This window comes from Bactrocera neohumeralis, chromosome 2 (genome assembly GCF_024586455.1).
Source record: "Bactrocera neohumeralis isolate Rockhampton chromosome 2, APGP_CSIRO_Bneo_wtdbg2-racon-allhic-juicebox.fasta_v2, whole genome shotgun sequence".
Taxonomy (NCBI): domain Eukaryota; kingdom Metazoa; phylum Arthropoda; class Insecta; order Diptera; family Tephritidae; genus Bactrocera; species Bactrocera neohumeralis.
Genome location: NC_065919.1, coordinates 87,687,488 through 87,709,516, shown reverse-complemented (window position 1 = coordinate 87,709,516; position 22,029 = coordinate 87,687,488). Strand labels below are relative to the sequence as shown.

General features: G+C 37.1%; 1 protein-coding gene across 16 annotated transcripts in view; it reads right to left on the bottom strand.

Moving 5' to 3' along the window:
* Positions 1–22,029, bottom strand: part of LOC126768022 (collagen alpha chain CG42342) — a 264,733-nt gene that overhangs the window by 78,989 nt on the left and 163,715 nt on the right. For all 16 annotated transcript variants that reach the window (XM_050485878.1, XM_050485879.1, XM_050485876.1 and 13 more), the window contains exon 8: positions 9,584–9,681. In XM_050485878.1, the coding sequence (XP_050341835.1) occupies positions 9,584–9,681 (98 nt within the window). The remainder of the gene's footprint in view (positions 1–9,583; positions 9,682–22,029) is intronic.

Below are 22,029 nucleotides of genomic sequence, written 5' to 3'. Positions count from 1 at the left end.
TTTATACGGATGCAAGCCTAAATCCTTTCTCAAAATCCGCCGGGTTGTGGTTTGAGACAGTTCCAATTCTGAGAACTTCTTTGAATCGAAAAATTTCGGTCTTTCGAGCGGTTCTTTGTCTTATTGGTATTTGAACATTATGTATATAATGGATCGAAATTCGTCGAATATGTAGCACAGGTGGACGATTATTACGACCATTAAATGGCACACGAAAATTTGCAATTGCAGAACGATTAAAAACGATTATTTTGATAATAAAATTGAATAATTTGTAAACGTTGTTTTTTCGTTCGTAGTATTTCCACGTTGAAATTGTAAATATCCGTATTACTGAATACAATGGAAAAAATTAGATATCATGACATACTGTGTAAACGAACGTCCGAAACGACACTTAGAAATAATATCATCCCTATTGGAAAACACGGTAGTATCCAAATAATACGAATTATTTGAAAATTTAAAAAAAAAAAAACTATATCGGATCGCATCGCCTCAATATCACATCACACTTTCATCACATCACCCGGATTACATCACATGAAATAATCATATGATATCGCATCAAATTTTATTTTTATAGTAATATTTTATAAATAGTGTATTTTATCACATTGCCTCAATATCACATCAGATATTCCCAAAAAAATATCACATCTCATGATATAAACATATGATATCGCATAAAATTTTATTTTTATTGTAAAATTTATAAAAAGCTATATTAGATCTCATCGCCTAAATATCACATCACATCATCATAAACAAAACATCACATCACCCTGCCTAAAGCACATGATATCGCATCAAATTTTATTTTTGTTCTAAAATTTTATAAAAAACCATATTAGATCGCATCTCCTCAATATCACATCAGTATAAAACAAAACATCACGTCACATGATATTATCATATGATGTAACAACAAATTTTCTTGAATAAAAATAAGTTACATAAAGCAGCGTCTGATAAAAATGAATGCAAAATTAATTTGTCAAATAAGAAACGATAATGTGATGTCAAAGCATATGACAGAAAGCAGGATAACATATCTTTTCTGTTAAATATTCTATTGCGAAATTGTTAGCTTTGCATGCAAAAAGATTAAAAAGATTCTACACGACTGTGAGTACACATAATATTCGCTTGATAGCGCTACAACTATAAATGTTGCCAACGAACATTACAGACATGTGATCCAAATTTTGTTCGTTTGCCATTCTCGCGTGTTCCGCAAAGTTGTAAAAGCTGACCATAATTATGTATGTGCATGTCTATGAATTGAACTCTTATGATTTTACATCTTTAATTAACTTTTTTTCTTGACTCGCCTCTGAGAATCTTCAGCTGTGATGTCTTCTAAGCTGTTGTTAGGATAATCAGTTATATGGAATCAATGGGATTCTGCGATTTATGTTGCAAAAGTGAATTTTGAAACCAATATGCTCACATAGCAAGACAACTACTGTTGCATGTAGTAAATGCAACTTATTTTCGCTTAGGCACTAAAGCAACACATGCCACACGAATCGTTTGTCGCATGATATTACCAGTGGCACAGTCGAACGTACAACGTGAGCGCATACAAATGAATAAACGCGGCGAGCGACAAGGTAGTAGTTACTTTTTGACCTTCTCATCTGTAAGCGCCGTTGCGTTAGCAATTCTCACGCACGCATACACATATGTATGTATATATACACGTTAAACTGGCAAGTGTCAGGCGTGCGAGTGCGCCGGCACTTGCAAGTAGGCGCTTACGCGTATATTGATGCCAGTGTAGTGGAATACGCGTGTGATTCGACTGCACGTTTCTACGCCAGAGCATATGCTACACGCTCACGTCGCACGTTCACTTCGTACTAGATATCACTTGCTTGATTGTTGTTGTTGTTGATCTTGCCTTAATGCGCGTTTTTATTGCATTTCCCATTTTTATGTGCCTGCGAAGAGCGTGCAGTCGATATAATAAGAGCGTGAGGGGAGTGCAAAATGTAAATATGCGAAACAAGTCAACAACAACAAGCGCTTGCTGTCGTGATGTCGTCGAACTCCTCGAAAGGCAAAAGAGAAAAAATAATAATCGCAAAAAAAAAACACTTTTGTCTCGAACGCTCTTTAAGCGCAGCGCTTTCCTTTTATTGTCATCTTCTCCCGTAAACGACCCACGTCCGACGCACATCCGCCTCGGCTCAGCACTTATGCCCTGATTTACTTTTCATTATTATTATTATACTTTTCAGTGGATTTGTTTTTGTTATTTTCCAGATTTTTATTTTTGCTTTCGACGCAGATTATTAGATCCATAATGAGGACAATCAACGAGACGGCGTTCAACGGCTGTTGCCAATAAGTGCCGTTAGGGCCAACGCAAATTCAAAGATTTCGCGTGACTGCGTTAGTGCCGCTGGGGCAAGGGCGGTGGGCGCGGCCTGAAGGGCGCTCCGTTTATTGAACCGTTGCCATAATTCGCAATGGCAGCAGCAGCAGGCGGCCAATAAGCGATTTGGCAACGCCAGAACCAATAATGCGCGGATCGCAGAGCCAAAACAAAGAGCGAATATACGGATATAACCGAAATACTATAAATAGCAATAGCAAAACAAGCGCACTGATACGCGTATAATAGCCCCAGCCAAGTGTGGGGCGTTTCGTGCCAAGGCATAACCGTTAGGGGTGTGCACTTGTGCGAAGTGGATTCGTTTCGCTTGGCGAGAATGTGGTTATGCATTTTTCATAACGGTTCGCCGGCTTGGTATGAGCAACCCAATAAATACGCAATAAATAGCGCAAATATATAATAAATACAACAACTATGTACACACACATGTAAACAGACTTGTGTGCGTGTGTGTGCAGTAAAAATGCAAATCGCTGCAATAAAAGTAAAGAGCGCGCATGAAAGATGAAATAATTTGGAATTCATGCCACGACTAACATATAATGTACATTGGCCAAGAAGCCAGCAACAGCTGCAGCATATTTATTTTATGAAAGCGAGCATGTCTTAGGGCTAGTTGACGTCAGTGGTGCCCCGCTGCATTTTTGGTGCTAGCGCAATGGCTGTGCTAACGGGAAATCATCAAGCTTACTTTAAATTATTTAAAAGGCCAACGCATATTGATTTACTCCACATGAGCTCCGTTGAAAGCAAACTATTTGATTTGAAGAAGGTGAATGTTACTAACAACAACAAAAACAACAATTTCAATGAAAACTATTGTAGTTTAGTATTACATCGGCTTTCAGGCTTAAACAAATCTATTTGTTTTATTGTTAAATTTTTATACTATTAAAAACTACAACACCTCTAGAACATTGTCCAAAATTTTCAAGTTGATCCGAGTAATAGTTTCGGGGATATAGCTTGAGAACTTGTGCACTCGAGGCTAGCTTGACTAACTGCGCCGTCTTTAAACGCATTTTTTTCGAAACTGTGTTGTTGAAGTCGGTTGGCAAAATTTTTCGAGAACTAATCAACTGGTCTTCATGAAATTTTAGACAGATCTTTGAGATTCAATTCTTAAAGACTTAGATGGAGGATTTTTTTTGATTACAAGTTTGAAGAAGATGGTATATATTTTTTCCAGATCATTCAATTAAAAAGGTGACTCTAACAATTTTTGTATCCTATTTGCTACCCATTTGTGGTTTGCGGTTTCTTGGAGAAATTTTTTTAAGTCAAAATTTTGTGTGTTTATTGCCTGTCAAGGGCAATAACGGGTTTCATGTTCGACCAAGTACTGTAAAATCGACAGAGTTCTTAAATACTATTCGGCAAATAGTTTTTGCAACCTTAAAAAGAATCGCAGCAGTTGGGGAACCACACTTAACTTCGCATGATTCGCCATTCTTTCTCATTTGTATTCAAAACGAATAAAGTTTTGTGGGTATATCCACTAATGAATATCAAAAAGTCGCATTTTGGTTTTGTATGTACTATATATCGAATGTAAATATATTTCAAAATATTCTCCGAAATTTTGAAGTTTATGCAAATAGTTCCGGAGATATGGGGTATGAATATTTCCCCAATTGTGAGACGACTTGAAGTTTAACACGATCTTTTCAAATACATATATTTGTCAGATAATCATCGAGGGAATAAGGTTTTTGATAATCATTCCGATTTATATATAAAAATTACGTGTCATGTTGTTTGTCCGCGATGGACTCCTAAACTATTGAACCGATTTTAGCAGAATTTAGCACACTGTGTCCGGTTCGAACCATCTTAACAGATGGGATAGTAAAAACAATTAATAAAAAAAAACAATAATAAAGTGAAATCTGTATTAAATACTAGTAGATTTTCTATTAAGCGGATATCTCATTAATCGGACAACTCTATTAACTGGATAGGAAGAGTGGTAGCCAGACATTGAGAAAGCAGCCTTAAATTCATTATTTTCTTCAATGAAATTTATTTGTATTCAAATTTAAACCTCAAGTACAATCCACTGGATTCTTATACCGACAAAAACATGTTCACCTTTATTTTATTGCCTATAGCTAGTCACAACCTTTTCCCATCTTTCTGACAAGAAACCATGTTTAGATTCCGTCTTATGAGTGGCCATTTCTACAAAAACAAACTGTTTTAATCAATAGTAATACGATTAATAAACGTTTTTGATTCTGGAATTTGAGATCATTTAAAAAAAGTCTTCCTCTGCGCCAGAAACTTTCTTCTGGAGGCTCACCCTGGAAATCGACTACGGTATCAAGGAATGCAAAATTTCTCAAAAATTGTAATTATGTTTTAAATAAATTTTGGCTTCAATAAAATTTCATGAAAACGCGTTTTTCTCTTACATGCAACTGTATATAGCCGTTTGAGACGACCTTAACCACTTTTCTACTCTTTCTCTTCCTTAAATTCTCCTCTTTCCTTTAAATTTCTTATCAGAACTTGGGTTCTAAACAGCCCATAAAACTTTGTTTAGACCAAATGTTGACAGAAACTCAACATGGATGAACGAACATAGCTCCTACTTGTAAACTTGGGACATCCACAGCGTTGATTCAGCTTTATATAAATACTTAGGCAAATACTTGTTCAACGGAAATTTATTTTTTTTTAAATAATTTTTATATAAAATTTCAATATCTTCCACAATTATTTACTTAAAATCGGTTTCTAGAAGCTTTAAAGCTTATTTCCACAAAAATTTCCAGCAAAACATTTGAATCACTTTATGCATATACATACGTACAACCGACAGCGTGCAGTTGAGTGCTTGTTGTTGCAGCATCAATTGCTGTCATTTTGTTGCTGATATTTCACACAAGATATGCTGATGCTGTCATTGCAGCTGCTGTTGAAGCTTGCGAAGCTAAAACTGCTGTTAACAACATGCTTACACACTTATCTATGTATGCTTATGTCGCCATAGCCATTCGAGTTGTTTTCATGCTTTTTTCTACTCCTTTTGGGGCTTTTGTTTTTGCATTTGAAATGTTGACAGATATCATTGTTGTGCAAAACTCAAGTGCCAATAAAAATGTTAAGTAGCTCTGCGTTGTCAGATGAGCGATACGAGCACACACACACACACGCACACACTTACAAGTGAAGCTTAGAAACCAACCAACAACACGCAGAAATACACGCTCCTTCATAGATACGGCTTCGGTTAAGCGCACATTAAATAACAACAACAACAAAATGGAAATAAATATAAAAATAATACAACAAAAATGAACTTGAAAATATGAGCGCGCTTCCTTGATAAGCGTCGAAAGCGCTCGAAGTGATGCAACTTTTCGACAACTTTGCTTTCAACCGAGTGAAGAAGGAAGGCAACAATTTTTTTTTTTCTGTTTTTCCTGCACATAACCTAAATAACAATGAATTACAGCGAGAATTGCTCGATGATGCGTTTAGATAGCAATGCGGCCTTCACAAACAAGAAAAGTTTGACACTCGGCCGAACAACTCGTTGCGAAAATCGTTGACTAACGGTATATTTATAGAAGTGTCGAAATTCTCATGCACAAGACAATCTTCGCGCCATCAAGGGCATCATATTCAACCTCTTCGTCATCATCATCATCAACAGCAGCAGCAGCGGCTTCATCGCCTTGATCGGCGTCAGCATCATTGGCAGCAGTGTCACGTCGAGCGTCGAAGACAAGTTTCTTGTCAGCGCCATTAGTTGGCATTGACTCGTTGCCGCCAAACTTCGTCAATTCAGCCTCATCAATCGCAAATGAATCCGTTAGTATTATGTAGCCATATAGTGCCCGTGGGAATCATCCACGCGCTGCGCGGCAGGTGAAGCGCGATGGCCCGTTATCGACGCTGTGTAGGCGGCTTATACTCGACTTATACTATGTGTGTGGTAGTGGCAGTTGGCGTTTGGTTGCTTGGTGGCGTGCCACATACTTGCTGGCACTCTCAAAGGGCTCGTTGCCAATTTATTTCTTGTAATCACTCTGTTTCATTATTTCTGTCGCACGTATCTTTCATCGCTTGTGCCGATTTTCTCCAAGGCCATGTAATAAAGCCTTAAATGCGTGTCACAAGCGCACATACTGAGGAGAAGCGATTTACTATTATATAGTAGTAGTACAGTTGCACGTGAGTTGGTTGTTGTTACTGAAGACTCTTACTGTGAAAAATGAACGAGAGTTTACTTTGTCTTATATTTAATTATACACAAGTAAAAGGTTCGTTTGAATTTTTATATTGAATAATGATTTTTGTCATATTTTTAGTGAGATTTGTATTGACAAGCTCAGAGTCTTGCGAACTATAAGTTCGAACGGCTGAGCAAATGTTTGAAAGACGTTTTCAAAGCATTCGGAGACTATCGACCACTTGTGAATTTTAAAAAATAGATTTTCTTGCATATACATACTAAGTATATTTGTATATATGTACATACTTGTATATCAAACGTATGTATAGTATATAGGGTAGGTGAAAAAATCTTTTCGTATTTCTAATCAAAATTAAACTTATTTTTTTAAGTTTATAAGGAACTTTAATGAATCAAACATGTACCATTTTGGTCGACCACTGTTTGCCACTTTTCTGCTAGAACATTATTCCATCAGTTTAAAACTTTTCTGGTTTCTCGACGAAAAACTGCGACAAGTAATTATCACAGGCTTCACTTGAAGCCAACTTTACTCCATTAAGGGAGTTCTGCATTGACCGAAACAAATGATTGTCCGATGGTGCAAGGTCAGGGCTATATGTATCAAAACTTCCCAGCCAAGCTCTCCCAGTTTTTGCCGTGTCATCAAAGGTGTGTGTGATCTAGCGTTGTACTGATGGAAGACGAAGCCCTTTCTGTTGATCAATTCTGGCCGTTTTTTTCGATTGCTTTCTTCAATCTCATCAGCTGTCGACAGTAGAATGTAAAATCAATCGTTCGACCGTGCTGGAGCAGCTCATAGTAGATGATTCCTTTCCAAACCCACCAAACACTCAGCATAACCTTTCGAGGTGCAAATCTTGGCTTTGCGACCATTTGTTGAGCTTCACTACGCTTGGACCATGGACTTTTTCGCACATTATTGTGGTATTTGATCCATTTTTCATCTCCTGTTACAATTCGCTTCAGAAATGGCTCGATTTCATTTCGTTTCAGCAAAGAATCGCAGATGTTAATTCGGTCCATTAAATTCATGTGATACCCAAACATCGAACTTCTTTTTGTATCTAGCGTTTCTAAATGGTTCAAAACCGTTTAATGATGAATGTTAAGTTCCTTAGCAATGTCATCGCTGCTTATGTGACAGTCCTGGTCAATCTTTTCCATAATTTCATCGACTTTTTCAACGTTAGGTCGACCAGAGCGAGGTGCAACTTTCACATCGAAACTTCTAGAACGGAAGCAAGCGAACCATTGTTGTGCTATGCGAACTGATACTGCATTGTCTCCGTAAACTTCACAAATTTCATTGGTGACTTGCGTGGCATTCTTCTCTTTTTTATACCAAAATTTCGGAATATAGTGATTTTTTTCATTATTTTCAATCATTTTTGAACAGCTGTAACTTTTTTCGACTTCCCCGAATTTAATCTTTTTTTGTCAAATGAAGCTCAACATTCCAACACTACAAGTATATGGTTGATTTCGATTATCCTCAAGTTTGAACCCCCAACTAATCATGTGGTAGTCGTATTCTCGTCTATAACTGATTTTAATGTTAAAAGTGCTTAACTTTAAGTAAATAATATTCTCAAAATTTCATCTAGTTTCTTTTTACAAATGGTTCACGCATAAATTTCACAGTCACTGTAGTCTCCTATTGCCGATAGCCCACATACATCGGCACGTACTGAGCTACATATGGCAGCAGTCGTCCTTCAACCTTTGATAAACGAGCTGGAATAAATAGTGGGTTATTTTGCTGCTATCAGCCTTGGATGTGCCTGAGGCGACGACGCCCAATTGGCAACTTACGCGCAGCACAAAAACAAAAACAAAAATAAGAAAAGTTGAAAAATATGAGTACAATAATGAGGCGACAACATGTAGGACAATTACGTTAACAAGCATACATAATTTCATTGATGTATAATTTCGCTGGCAATATGGGAAAATGTATGGATTAAACTGGAGCAGCTAGAGGAGATTAAGAAAGTTCAATAGAAGCATGTGACGGCTTAGTGAAGTGAGGAGGTGCAAAAGTGGCGGAACGTGTGTATTTACATATGTACAGGTGAGAATGTGTAGCTTAATTGGGCTGAGACCTAAATGTGGTACCAAACGCAACAAGAAATCTGAGAATCTGCGTTGGGAAAGGAAGGGAAGGTGTAGAGCGCATGAGAGGAGTTGCTGGTTTGATAGCAACGGATGAGGGTGTTACGGGCTTAGCAACGTGCCAAAGGTGTTAGTCTTAGCAGGTATACGATGTGCAAAGAAGTATTTGATGCCGACACGAGAGGGGGAGTAAGGTAATTTGACAAGGGGGTTAGAGGCGTTGACGCATGCTTTGGAATATTTGAAAAATTCTGTGCGGCAATATAAAGTGCCGCAACGGTGCAAACGTGCGTACAAAGCAGTCACATATACCTGCACACAAATACACGCAACCATACACACACAAATATTCGCAGTTTGACTTCACACACGCACATACACACATACATGCATATATATTTGCATTTACATAATATCAGATTTCCACAAACACTGCGCATTTCTCCTCCCCTCGGATGGATTTCATGCTTATGCAAATAGTCTACACGCTCCTTACACATACACACACAGTTATTTACATATATACACAGCGAAGATATGCCGGGTGTATCATATTCGCGAATAGAGCATCCGCCAGTTGTATTTCATCCACTAAGCTACTTCAAGCATCATAAATACATTCTCTACTTCACAAATATTTACATTCTATTTACATAATTTGCAGCAAACTTTAATATATAAATATAGCTATGTGTCTACACGGCATTTGCATATGTACAGATAATACAAGATTTGTTGCTCATACGCCATGGCGGCGCAACAAGCCAACTTACTGCTACAGCGGTAACGGTAAGTAAAGTTCGCGAATGAAAGCAAAGCAAAAGCGATGAAGGAATTTAATTACACAATTCTGCACTTACCCGCTTTCCGCGTTTGCCGCGCGGTCCCTTCTCGCCGGGCGGCCCGGGTGGTCCAGCGGGGCCCACTTCGCCGCGGTCGCCAGGTACTCCAGGTGGACCTGCAAGAAATCGCATTTGATTAGTTTAATTTCTAATTTGCATTTGGTATTTTCAATTTTTTATGAATATTGGTTGCATTTGAGGTAACCGAGTAATTGATGGAATACTACGCCAAGCGAAACGCAGTTATCTACTGAGGAGCGCGCCAATATTCTAGCATACAGTGAATCGGAAAAATAGCGCTAAAAGTAAAGGTAATTAAAAAAAATCATCCAAAACTTTTTAAAAATAGTTTGATGCACACGAAATTATAAAAGAATAACTTGGCCCAAATAATTGATAGAACTAAGATTTACAAAATACAGTGAATCGGAAAACTAGCGCTAAAAGATAAGATGTACACGAAATATTAAAGATCTGGCCCTAAACCTAAGATTTACTAAAGCTGTAAAAGAGAGATAAGACGGTTAGCTGTCAATAAAAATATCATCATTAACCAAATACGAAGTTAACTTTCTCGTAATGTTACAAAAAGAAAAAAATCAGCAAATATTTAGTGAAGATTTCAATCTAAAATATCACAAGAAAAACACTTCAATTTGGATGGACCCGATGGTTGTCAGAAGTATTGAAAAGCTATTTGTGAACCGCGACAAATATGTACCTGGTGAAATTTCCATGGTGGTTCTCTTACCCCATGGACCCATGGCTATAGACGCCAATATGTTTTATTTCTCATAATATGAACGCAGAAAATAACGTAGTCGTATTAAATGATGTTTTGTTAAATTTTGCAGAAGAATTTCATCATGAGTTTTGGACGATTCAACAGGACAATCCTCAAAGCCACAGCGCTAAGCAGACAAAGAGGTTTTTCGCGTCGAAAAATATTCTCATGCTGAAGTGGCCTGCGGTTGGTCCAGACCTTAATCCAATGGAGAACCTCTGAATCATCCTTAACAAGCAAAGTTACAAAGGTGGACGCCAATTTAACAAACCATTGCAGTTCAAAAAATCAATTCAAGATTAACGGGCAAAACTCGATTTCAGTGTCTAAGGGGGTAACATGGGTTCACGGGTTTCAAAAAATCTCCTTTTTTATTATCTTATTAATATCTACAACACCTCTAGAATATTTCAAGCAGATCTGAGTAATAGTTTCGGAGTTACAGCTTTGAGAAACTGGGCTAGAGGTTAGCTAGGCTAAGTGTTTAAAATTGAAATTTGCGGGTAGGGAGAGTCTTATTGCAAATTTTTGTATAATGTCTATATAAATGGCTTTTCATTGCTTATTTTGTCTGTAACAGTGGCTTATGAGCTTGCCGATTGTTATTAGTGCTGACACTTTGTTCCATCCAATAAATATTATTTTCAAAAACCGAAAATTTATTATTTCTTCTAACAAACCTCGTACTCTGCTTAGCGTATGATATATAATATGATGATAATATGAGTACATCTCAGTGATTATTTAATAAAATAAAGTCAGTTTCAATAACAGGAAGTATAAAATTAACTCACGCCCGGAACTATAGTCAAAATATCCATAATCGGCATAATAGTTTCAAAAAATAAATTCATGGACTGGGTTATGATAGTTATTTCATGGTGGCGTAATACGTTTAATTTGCGTTTCTAAAGCTCTAAAACCGAAGGTGTTGCTTTCACACATAATCTATAACTCTTCTACAAAAATATGGCGCTGGAGCCTTTCCGCATTCCTCTCTCACTAAAAGCAGGCGAAACAAAATTTCAGCAAACAAATCACGGACACGCCCATTACAACTATAAACTACAATTGTGCTCAATAATTATGAGTGTGTCATCCGGCAATTAATTGCAAAACAACTTGTGGCTTGAGCTAGCTTTAAAATTGAACGCATACACGTGTTTAATTTCCCAGCTGTGTGGTTTGTAATTGAATTTGGCATTCAAAAGGCGCGTGTGTACAAAAAAAGTTAAACTAGTGCTAAATATTTTACATGAAAATAACGGCAATACGGTTGAAAAAGTTAATCAACACTTGGCGTCAATGAAAGTCTGGTGTTTTTGTTGATGTCGGCAGCCCTGATGCTGCAGTTGTCATTGATGAACCCTCAAATCTACGCGCAGCAAATGACAACTGACACAATCCGTGGAAACGCAAACCCTTACACGCTCACGTACATACATACATACGCATGAATATGTACGGTATATTGAAACTGAAGTGACGCCTATGGAAATGCGCTGAAATTCAATTTGAACGACACAATGCGCTAAAAACAGACGCTTTTTCATCACCTGCCAAACTCGAAACACGAGGAGGGTATTTTAGTCAGGGGCACGAGAGCTGTTGAATATTTATATGTATATTGATGTTTTTGGAACCGCTATTTGGAATGTTTGGAGTTCTTAGCGGATTTATGCCGCCTGCCATCCGCTTGGTTCGGCGGTTTAGTGGATCCGTTAAAGTTATAGGTTTCCTTCACTTATCTCTAATATTGATTCAGATATTTTTTTTTCAAAATCCTTTCAAAAATCTTTTCCCACCCATCATTATGGTCAACTGCTGTTTGATGAGCGAAATGGCGAAAGTAATATATAGTATTTGTGTTCCTTCAGTAGTAGTCGATCTGCTCTAATGTTCAATTGGTGTAATAGAATCCCTATATAATGTTATATGTATATAAGTATGTATTTTGAAGCGCGGTTTCGCACACAATATGCGGGCGAGTATAATTAAATTTGGAAAAGTGAAATTTCACACCAGCTCTGTCAAATCGCTTTCAATGCGTATTTAAATTTGACGCTTTCCCTGCAACAGCCGCACTGAAACAACAACGCTAAATCAGGGAAATGGCTTTTATTACGCAAATCGAAATTAACTAAACAGCGAGCGCTTGCAGAATAATTAATTCAAGCTTTCTGATGAAATTGGTGGAATAAATAGCCAGACAGGCGTATAATCGTATCATCGATTTAGCAGCAGAATTTCGCATATGTTTCAGGGTTGTACAATAATATTACGAGGGTTGCTTTGTAAACTTCTGGTCGAACCTTGGACATATTAATTGATATGTTTTAACTCTTATTATATGGGATCAGTATACTTTGACATTGTTTTGATTATATTTGCGAGACTATTTATCACGATCGAGTGATATATTAAAGCCAGAACCTAGTGTGAAATTTTGAAAAAAAAATGTTTTTCATACAGTTTATACCTTTAAATATAATATACACTGAAATTTAAATTTTGACGTTTTTAATCGTAGATATACGGTAAAAATCTTTTAGTCTAAGGAGATTTTTTTATTTTTAGCTTTCATGCCGAAGACCTGAGGGCCCGCAGCACTGTAGTAGTTGAGGATCTTTTCTGGCGCCGTTAAAAATCTAGTATGACTAAAAAAAATTACACTTTTTTTTAAATTTCGCTGTGTATTCTTTAAACATATCGTCACCTAAAATGCAAATCAACGTAACATAAAAAAAATTGAAAATCGCTGTTAGACATAATAACCAATATATAACCAAAACTTTGTTTCAATATGAGTATATGATAACCAATATATAACCATTTTATAACCAGATCTCTGACATATTAAAGATCGAACCAAAACCAATTTCAAAAATCATATTGAAAATAAGGAAAAATGTTCATTAGTAAAGAAGGATGGAGTCATGTGAAGAAGTTCCCGCAATTGAGAAAAGTTCTCTGAGCGCCATTCACTTGGGCGTGGTCAGAAACGGTTCTTTCACATATGGCTCAAGAAGCGCCCGACCTCTCGCTTTGACCAATTATCTTCTGGGTAGCCAAAAAATCATCCGTTTTAAGACGAGCTTAAGTGAGAATGCAAAACATGTCCTCCCCAGGGAGGAGAACTCACCACGTTAAAAACACTACCAATGAAAATAATGAAATAACCTCGGATGAGAGAACCCACTTTTTAATGATGACGACTCCTGAAAACGTGTTAAGGTTTACGTTTTAAGGGCAAGCACCTGGAAGTTCGCCGATGCGATGAACGCGACAAGGAATGAGGCGAGTTAGTTCTTGTGCCTCATTTTAATTATTTTTACGTTAACTGAACTATAAATTAATAACAAGACACAAGAATAATAGGTACCAAATTTGGTTGAATTGGTCAGAATTGGTCGAATAGTTGCTGAGGTGTCCTTCACCAAAAATAATTCGATAAGCAGGTATGTACTATATTCATAAGTATTGAAAAACTCGTTGGCGATAAGCCGTTGCGTCTTTTAAAGCAAGTACAATATGTTATATAAATATATACTGATATCTTGCTAGTATTAATCGTTTACAATTGTCTGATAAAATATCAAAAATACAATATATACATACATACTACATCCATTCGTATTACAAGTTTCGAGCACATGTCTGCGGTTTGAAAATAATGTTTAATTAACCATTCAACACCGTTATTAAACCTTTTTTATATTTCAAAATCATTCATATAGATTTCGCAGTTAAGATTTCCTGCAGCCGAACACCGTTGAAACACATACAAATGCAATTTGCGCGCATGTGACCATCACCACATTTTTGCGGCGGCAATTCAGCCATAAATTTGCGTTCGATTGCCACAATTTTGAACCGATGACACGCCATTTGAATAAATTAAAGTCGCATAAAAGTGATCAAATAAAAGTTATAAATAAATGTAGCGAACTTATGTAAAATGGATTGCACACGACAATGCGCGAACAATGCGGCTTATCATCACTTATCAAAAATCTCTATGACCATGTAATATGCCATAATATTTCCATTGCCAAAGCAATTTAGAAACTTAATAAACTTTCGATAGGCAACGAACCGAGCCAACGTAGAGCAGTGGGGCGCCTGCCACCGACCCGCTCGTCTAATGCCCAAACAATGGATGACGATGAGAAGGACAACAAATAAAAATCGCTGGTGCAAAAAACGAGGAAACGAGGAAATGGATAAAATTTGTTGCCATTTTGAATGGCATCACTCGACCACAACAATTTTTCATTACTTTTACGATTCCCCAGTTGATCATTTCAGCCAGCGCCAGCAGCGGCAACAGCAGGCAACGGGGGTCCGGCAAACGACCACCCCGCTAAGTCGGCGAGCCCGACGCAAATACGTTGACAGCAGCTGCAGCCACAACATTTGGAGGGAAAACAAGAAAATTATAGTTAAGCAATGGCGAGAGTCGTAACAATAGCACTCGGGTTGGCCCCGACCACCGCAATCAAGTAGGTGGCGTTGGGTATTTGGGTCTGTATGAGTATGTGGTGGCCTTGGAATGGCAGAGCGCCGCCTGTATTTGGCATTTGGTTGACTTTTAACAAAAGCCAGTTGGAACTTTTCATAGTTTAATGGCTCTTCTCCTTTCATGGCGGTGACTTAACTAACAAATAAAATGGACTAAACGAAAGCAGAAAGCGCGAGCGAGTGGGAGAGGGGCGCGCAGTGCAGAGTGAAATAAATGTATAAAATATAAACATAAAATACTGGCGATTTGCGAAATTCAATTTGGTCAAGTATTCGCTGGGATGGGTACGTGTAGTACGGCTGGGTATCTGCATTTTTTAGTTGCGAGTCGAGTTAAAATTTATTGGACATTTAGAGTTTATAACCTCGCTAACACATTAGGCAATGAATGGAGTGGCGCGTCAGTTGGCTTGAGCACCAACCAATGTGCCTCAACTTATGTTCCTTGAAGTCGCAGTGACCAGCTGGCATTGTGGCGTATTTTATTGCAGAAGTCAAAAGGATTGGCCTTTGCATGTTTCGGTTAGTTTTTGGATGTGCGAAGTTTCGTGTATCCTTTATAGATAATATGCATGCCGTTTAGAGATCTGCAAGATGTTTAGCTTGGCTTTTACTGATGTTGTAATAACATCAGAGCAACGACTCATTTTATAGAATATCTTTATCAGCAGCTAATGAGCATAAAGTTTCTGCTGGTCGGTTCGGAGCATTATTCGTAAATATCGTTTAAGAGTATATATTTGTAGATTACTATGCTATAAGACCTATGGTATACAATACTGTGTTCGCATTCTGGAATTTCTAAAATACTAGTACGAGTATATCTTTGTCTGGGATTATATAGAGACTATTTAACGATTGACTTTAAAGCGTCAGTATTATTGTCAGATTTACTTAAAAATAATAAAATTAGTACACTCTAGTACAGTGGCGGATTCAGAGGTGGAAATTTCCAAATATTATCATCAAATATGATAGAGACGCTGCTTTTAACGTTTCGAAATCGAATACAAAAAGTTGAAGAACATTTTCGATGCATTTATTCGAACACCAAAAAAATGGCGGCAGAACTGAAAGTTGACAAAGAAAAATCAATAATGTACGGCCGACAAAAAGAACGCGAAAATTTCTGCGTGCGAACTTGCAAAGAATACTACAGGGTCTTAGTGTTCATTCTTCTGTTGGATACAATCGGCGAAGATTTGAAGACGCCCTTTTCTAGAGAAGCATTGGATGAATTTCAACTGAGCTTACTGCTTTCAGAATAAGTACATGTGTGACCCCGTGCTTCACATCTTTCAACGCCTCTCGTGAAAAATCCTGTTTTGACACACAAGCCGGGTTTCTATGTGCGGGGTCACAAATGAGCTTTGCAAACCAGATAAATGGAAAATGTTATTGCCTGCCTTCTGTGAATTTTGTAGGAAATTGAATGCTCTTTATTAAAGGTATACCCGATTTTTCGTTTAAAACAAGCTAACGGTTAAATTTTGGTTCTTTTTAGGAAAAAAATTGTCTCTAATGCATTTTGTAACTCACCGACCCTATAATACACATGTATGCCCATACTTATGTCAATCAACGAGTGCATTATTAATATTTATTTAAAAAATATTTGCTCGTTGTTGTGTCACCCAAAGGGAAATTAGGAAAATGTGTAGCATGTTTGTCGGTTGTAAGACAAATAAATGGAAATTCAAGAATTATTGTTAGAAAAACGTTATTATTCGTTTGGAAAACTAAATGGTAGCATTAACACGCCTAATACGAAATGTTCATTATTGTTTGGCTTTTCATCATTGAAAGGACTTATCACGACGTTCAACTTTATTACGAAAATTCACGTTCTGTACAAGTTGAACATAATCGGCCTTCCCGGCGTAATATTCACAACACCATCATCCATCTTGAGACCCAGCATTCATTATTGGACAATATTCGACCGAATAGACCTCGACCAGCACGCAGTGAAGAAAGTAATATAGCATGCATTCGGCGCCGTTCGCAACAACTTGAACTGACGTATGGAACAATTTGGCGCATTTTTCGTCGAGATCTTAAATAGAAAGCGTACAAAATACAGCTTGTGCAGGAACTGCAGCCGTTCGATCTTCCCAAAAGACAACTCTATGGGCTCTTAAAAAGTTCTAAAAAGATCCAACGTTTTCGAGCCAAGTTTTTTCAGAGATGACGCTTATTTCTTTCAAAAAATAAATGCCAAAGAACGATCTTTCGAATGATCATAAGCATTTTCCATCAAATTTAAAGTTTCTGTGTTTTTTTAAGTAGAGAACCTCGTAATAGATCACCCTTTATAATACACATGAATAAATATCTATAGAAAAACTTGATTTTTAATGAACAGTGTGTATGACAGCTACTGAAAAAGCTATAATGGTCTGATAGAAAAATATGTTGGAAGATTTTACCGTTGCCTTGGGCAATAATCTTCAAAATGTAAAAAATGTTGTTCATATTTTCAAGTGAACAAAAACGAGATTTCATAAAATATACTGAAAGTAAGGAATTATCTATGTTATCTATTATTTATGGTATATTATTTATAGCTTTACGCTTTAAACTATAAAGGATAAATCCAATGTTTCATATGAGAATTTACACAAATTATGCTAGGAACGCTTAAGCAGTATGGCCAAAGCCCACGCAACCTCAAACTCATACTCACTATTTATGTACTTAACTATACATAAGTATGTATGTGTAAGTAAACACATGCATTGTGTCGTTGTGATTTCATTGCTACAACAAATGTTTGAAAAAAAGGAATTAAGACAAATGTAAATATATTACGGCTGCGATAAGATAAGCAGCCTAAAGAAAACAAATTAAATGACAATGACAGTTACTAAACAAACAAAACCGGCTGGCAAAACAAATAGAGCAATAGGGATGCGAGAGTTCGCTTTAAGGGGGAAATACGTACATATTGTATAATAAATTTTAGGAGCATTTTTGTGTTTTGCGCAAATTTACGGACCGTTTAAGTGCTGACAAAGGAAAATGTTCACAATAAAACTGAGCTCTGCGTTCTGCTCGTAGAAGAGGTTAGAGATACATGAGAGTAAGCAAACTTCATACAGAAAAACATTTGTTAAATTACTTTAAAGCCGTGTGTATTTAATTCCCATTTTACTTTAGCGATTTTTATACATACAATTACAAGAATATTTAATCCGTTAAGTAATTACTTAAATCTTTAAATATTATCACACTGCAAAACAAAATACTGAGTTTATGAAATAAATTAAGTGCGTTCATACTTGCCGACTCTTCATTTATTTTGACAGCTTTTCGAGAACTCTTTTACCAATTATAGGTACTTTAATCTCAGCGAAATTGAACGCATCCATATTAGTGAAATAGTAATATTTTCACTTCTTATTACAATTAGGCTTTAGTGAAAATTTTAAAATTTAAAGGGGCGATAAAAAAAAGAAAGCTTCTGGATATATACTATAAAGTTCATAATCAAATAGTTTCAATGCAAATACTACTTTGAGCAAAAATTAGTAAGACTTTTTGATTAAATTTCGCACGATAACCCATTCGTCGAAAAATTTTTTTTCTAGGTTTGTATGACCATGAATATGTATCTGTGCCAATTATCAGATCAAAATAATCATAAGTGTTTGATATACGCTTGTATTTCTGAAGTAGATAAAGTGCATTCGGCGATTTTTACGATAAGTGAAATTATTCAAAAAAGAAGTTCCATCAAATTTATGGTGCCGAAATGCTCAGAATGTTGGAAAAGGCTTTCAGTGATAATTGATTGTCTCGAGCAAGTGTTTTTGATTCCTGCAAATTATTTAAAGAGAGTTGAGAACGCGTTGATGGCGAACTACGACCACGGCGGCCATCAACATCAACTGATTATTAACAGGTCAATAAAATAAAGGAATTGGTGCTTGAGAATCGACGATTAACAGTCAAAAATCTAACTGGCATCGTTGGAATATCGGAATGAATCAGTGAAAACCATTTTGAAAGATCATTTGGGCCTAAAAAAAGTGAAAGCGCGATTGGTTCCAAACACTAAATCACTAAATAGCGTCGAGTTAACATCTGTGAAATAGTGCTGCCCGATTATCAGGATGTCATGAAACGTATTACTACTGGAGATGAGTCTTGAACCTATGCTTACGACCCGGAAACAGACGATCAATCTGCCGAATATTGTGGCAAAGGTGAGCCGAAGCTAAAAAATCCCGTCAAAACAGATCAAAAATCAAGGCTATCTTGACAGGTTTCTTCGATTATTGAGGTGTGGTGCACGCCGAATTCTTTCCGACAGGCCAAAAAGTCAGCAAGGATTATTATTTGAGTATTTGAGGGGATTTGAATTAAATAATGTGATTATCTGATCAAGTTTGACTCGAATTGGTCCATCTACTATAAGCCGTACTCGAAAACCAAAACTATTTTTAGCATCGAAAAAAATTGAACAAAGAGTTTGTTCGAATTTCTGTGTTTCCAATGAAATCATGTCTTCGTAGTCTTTGAAAATTTTGCAGAAGTGTTTTTATGATTCAACTTTATAATGAACACAAGGGCTTAAGGGGCACAAAGTATTCAATAAATATAGTGATGTCATCGAAAACTTGTCTCTTGTGGCTTATGGTAAATGTATGGAAATTGGGAACATTCCAAAGCGTAATGTTTGTATTGGCTCAAGAGCCTAATTTGAAGATGTATTTTTTGTCAGTTCGAGTAATATTTGATTAGATAATATTAGATCATAAATTTAATAAGTTTTATATTTTTAATAAATAGATAATCCGGTGGTTTATAATTTGATAACATACAGTTATCCGGATTCGCTTTGCCTTTCCCTAATAACACTAAGAAAACCAAATAATTGTTAAAAAAAAGTGATCGAAAAATACATGTATTTCATAGCTATTTTTCATAGTTCTTATAATGGGCGATCCAAATAAAGGTACTCATGCTGTCATGTTGTTTTTGTTCAGTATTGTTTGGCATTTCATCATGGAAAGATTTACGCCTAAACAACGTTTACAAATCGTTCAACTTTATTACGAAAATTCATGTTCTTTAAAGAGTGTGTTTCGCGCCCTTCGCTCAAAATGTGGGCAACATAATCGGCCTACTGAGCGTACTATTTGCAAAACCATCACCCATCTTGAGACCCCGCATTCATTATTGGATAATATTCGATCGTACCAGCCAAAGCGTGTACACGAAGAGATAAATACTGACACTATCAAAAAATTTTGGAGTAAAGTAATATATTCTCGCCAGCAAAGTAGGGTGCATCCTGCTCAATCCCAGATGATAAATTACAATTTAACACACTCAACACTTCCAAAAACAATAGAGCGGGCCTTACGAACTAAATCAGCACGACCTCTTGCCTTCGGCCAATTAAACGCCTTAACTAAATTATTTCGAATGCGTTTCTAATGTGTCATTAAAAGCTTTAAATTGTTTATGGCAGAGGCGATTGGTGCCAGCCAAAGGGGCGGCGACTGCATGTGACGAACGAAACGGCATAATTTACGCGCCAAATGCAACAAAACAATTAGCGCGGCGCGCTTGGCTAATAAATGAAAAAGCAAATAAACTTTGAAACACATAATATTTTCTTTCTATTTCAATTAAGTGTGAAATCCACAACATGCACAGTATTAAGAAAATATTTATTTCCTTTTGTTCTTCATAAAAGCTGTTCTTATTCTTTTATGCGCTGCCAGTATTAGCTGCGGCTAACTAAATATAAAAAAATAAACAATAACAATGTGAAAAATTTGTTAAAAATAATTAAAAGAGGAAGCCAACGTGACCGAAAAAACATGCTAGGGGAAAAACAAAAATTAGTATTTGTGGCGCAGGGCAGCGCAAGTGGCAAGTTGTAAATGTGTGAAATGAACTGTGGCACATAAAGAATTTCACACCAATAAACAAGTGTTAGGTCCATATGGCACGGCGCATGTGTGTTTGGGTGTGTGTGCGCGTAAATGAGCTGCCGCGTGGGGCGCGCGAAACCGAAGGGGCCGGTAATAAACTAAACAATCGCCGAAATGCGACGACAAACAAGCAAATAGCTGCTGCTGAAGGCCAACAAGCGCACCAGCGAGCATGCACATGCTCAGGCGCTCGCCTAATGTGGAGCTATATGAGACCGCGCTTCCGCTTGCCAAACAAAAATATTAAGAATTCGTGTTTTTTTCAGCTCTTCATTAAGAAAAAATACACTGCGAGTTTGATCGATCGCAGCAGCCCACGCGAGTGGGGGAGGCGGTGGGTCCCCATTCAGACACACACATACACGAACATATGTTTGCATTATGTGTGGCGGTGTATTAATTTTGTGCGCGTTGATTTGTAGCGCTCGCGCTCCGCAGAGGCGAGAAATATGACGCGACACGCGCTAATCCCGCCCGCCTTTGGAGATGATTAATGTGCCGAAAAGCGTTTTCAAATTTATTCAATTTCATACACATAACTAAGCTGCTTGAATATGCAGCATTCAGCGTTTATTGTTTTTGTATGTGCCTTTCCGTTTGCATTTGTCTCTGTGTATGATTATGAACTTATTCATCTTCGGCGCATTTGTCGTTGCGGCGGCGGGACAAGTGTCGGCGGCTGCGCTAATTTTCCTTTCAATTTATGCCTTTTAATTTTATTTCTCCATAATTTTTTTGTTCTAATAAATTTCGTGGAATTTCGAGGCGTCTCAGCGCCAAAGAAAACAGTGCGTGGCGCAATTCAAAAGCTGAAGGTGAGCACAAATCCACACCAACACAAAGAGATATTCATAAATCAACAGCAAGCGACAACAATGCGTGGCGAGATTCAGGGAAATGCGAAGAATGATTTTGGAAAGCGCACAGCGTGTCGCCGCCGTTGAGATGTGTAAGATCCACTTTTGAATAAGAAAAAAACAAATAAATAAAATGTCATTGGAAAATAATCAAATCTTTATAAACGCCTAAAAAACTAATCACATGCATGCTTGTGTGTGTGTTTTGTTGTTGTGTTAGTGTTCCTACTAAATCAGCTATGAAAGTAAATTCTCCAATTAATCGGCGGCTGCTTGTGCTGCCCCATTGTATGCACTCCCAGTTAATTTGGCCTGGGCGGCGCTCAAGTGACTCAATTAAGTGCCACAGCAGCA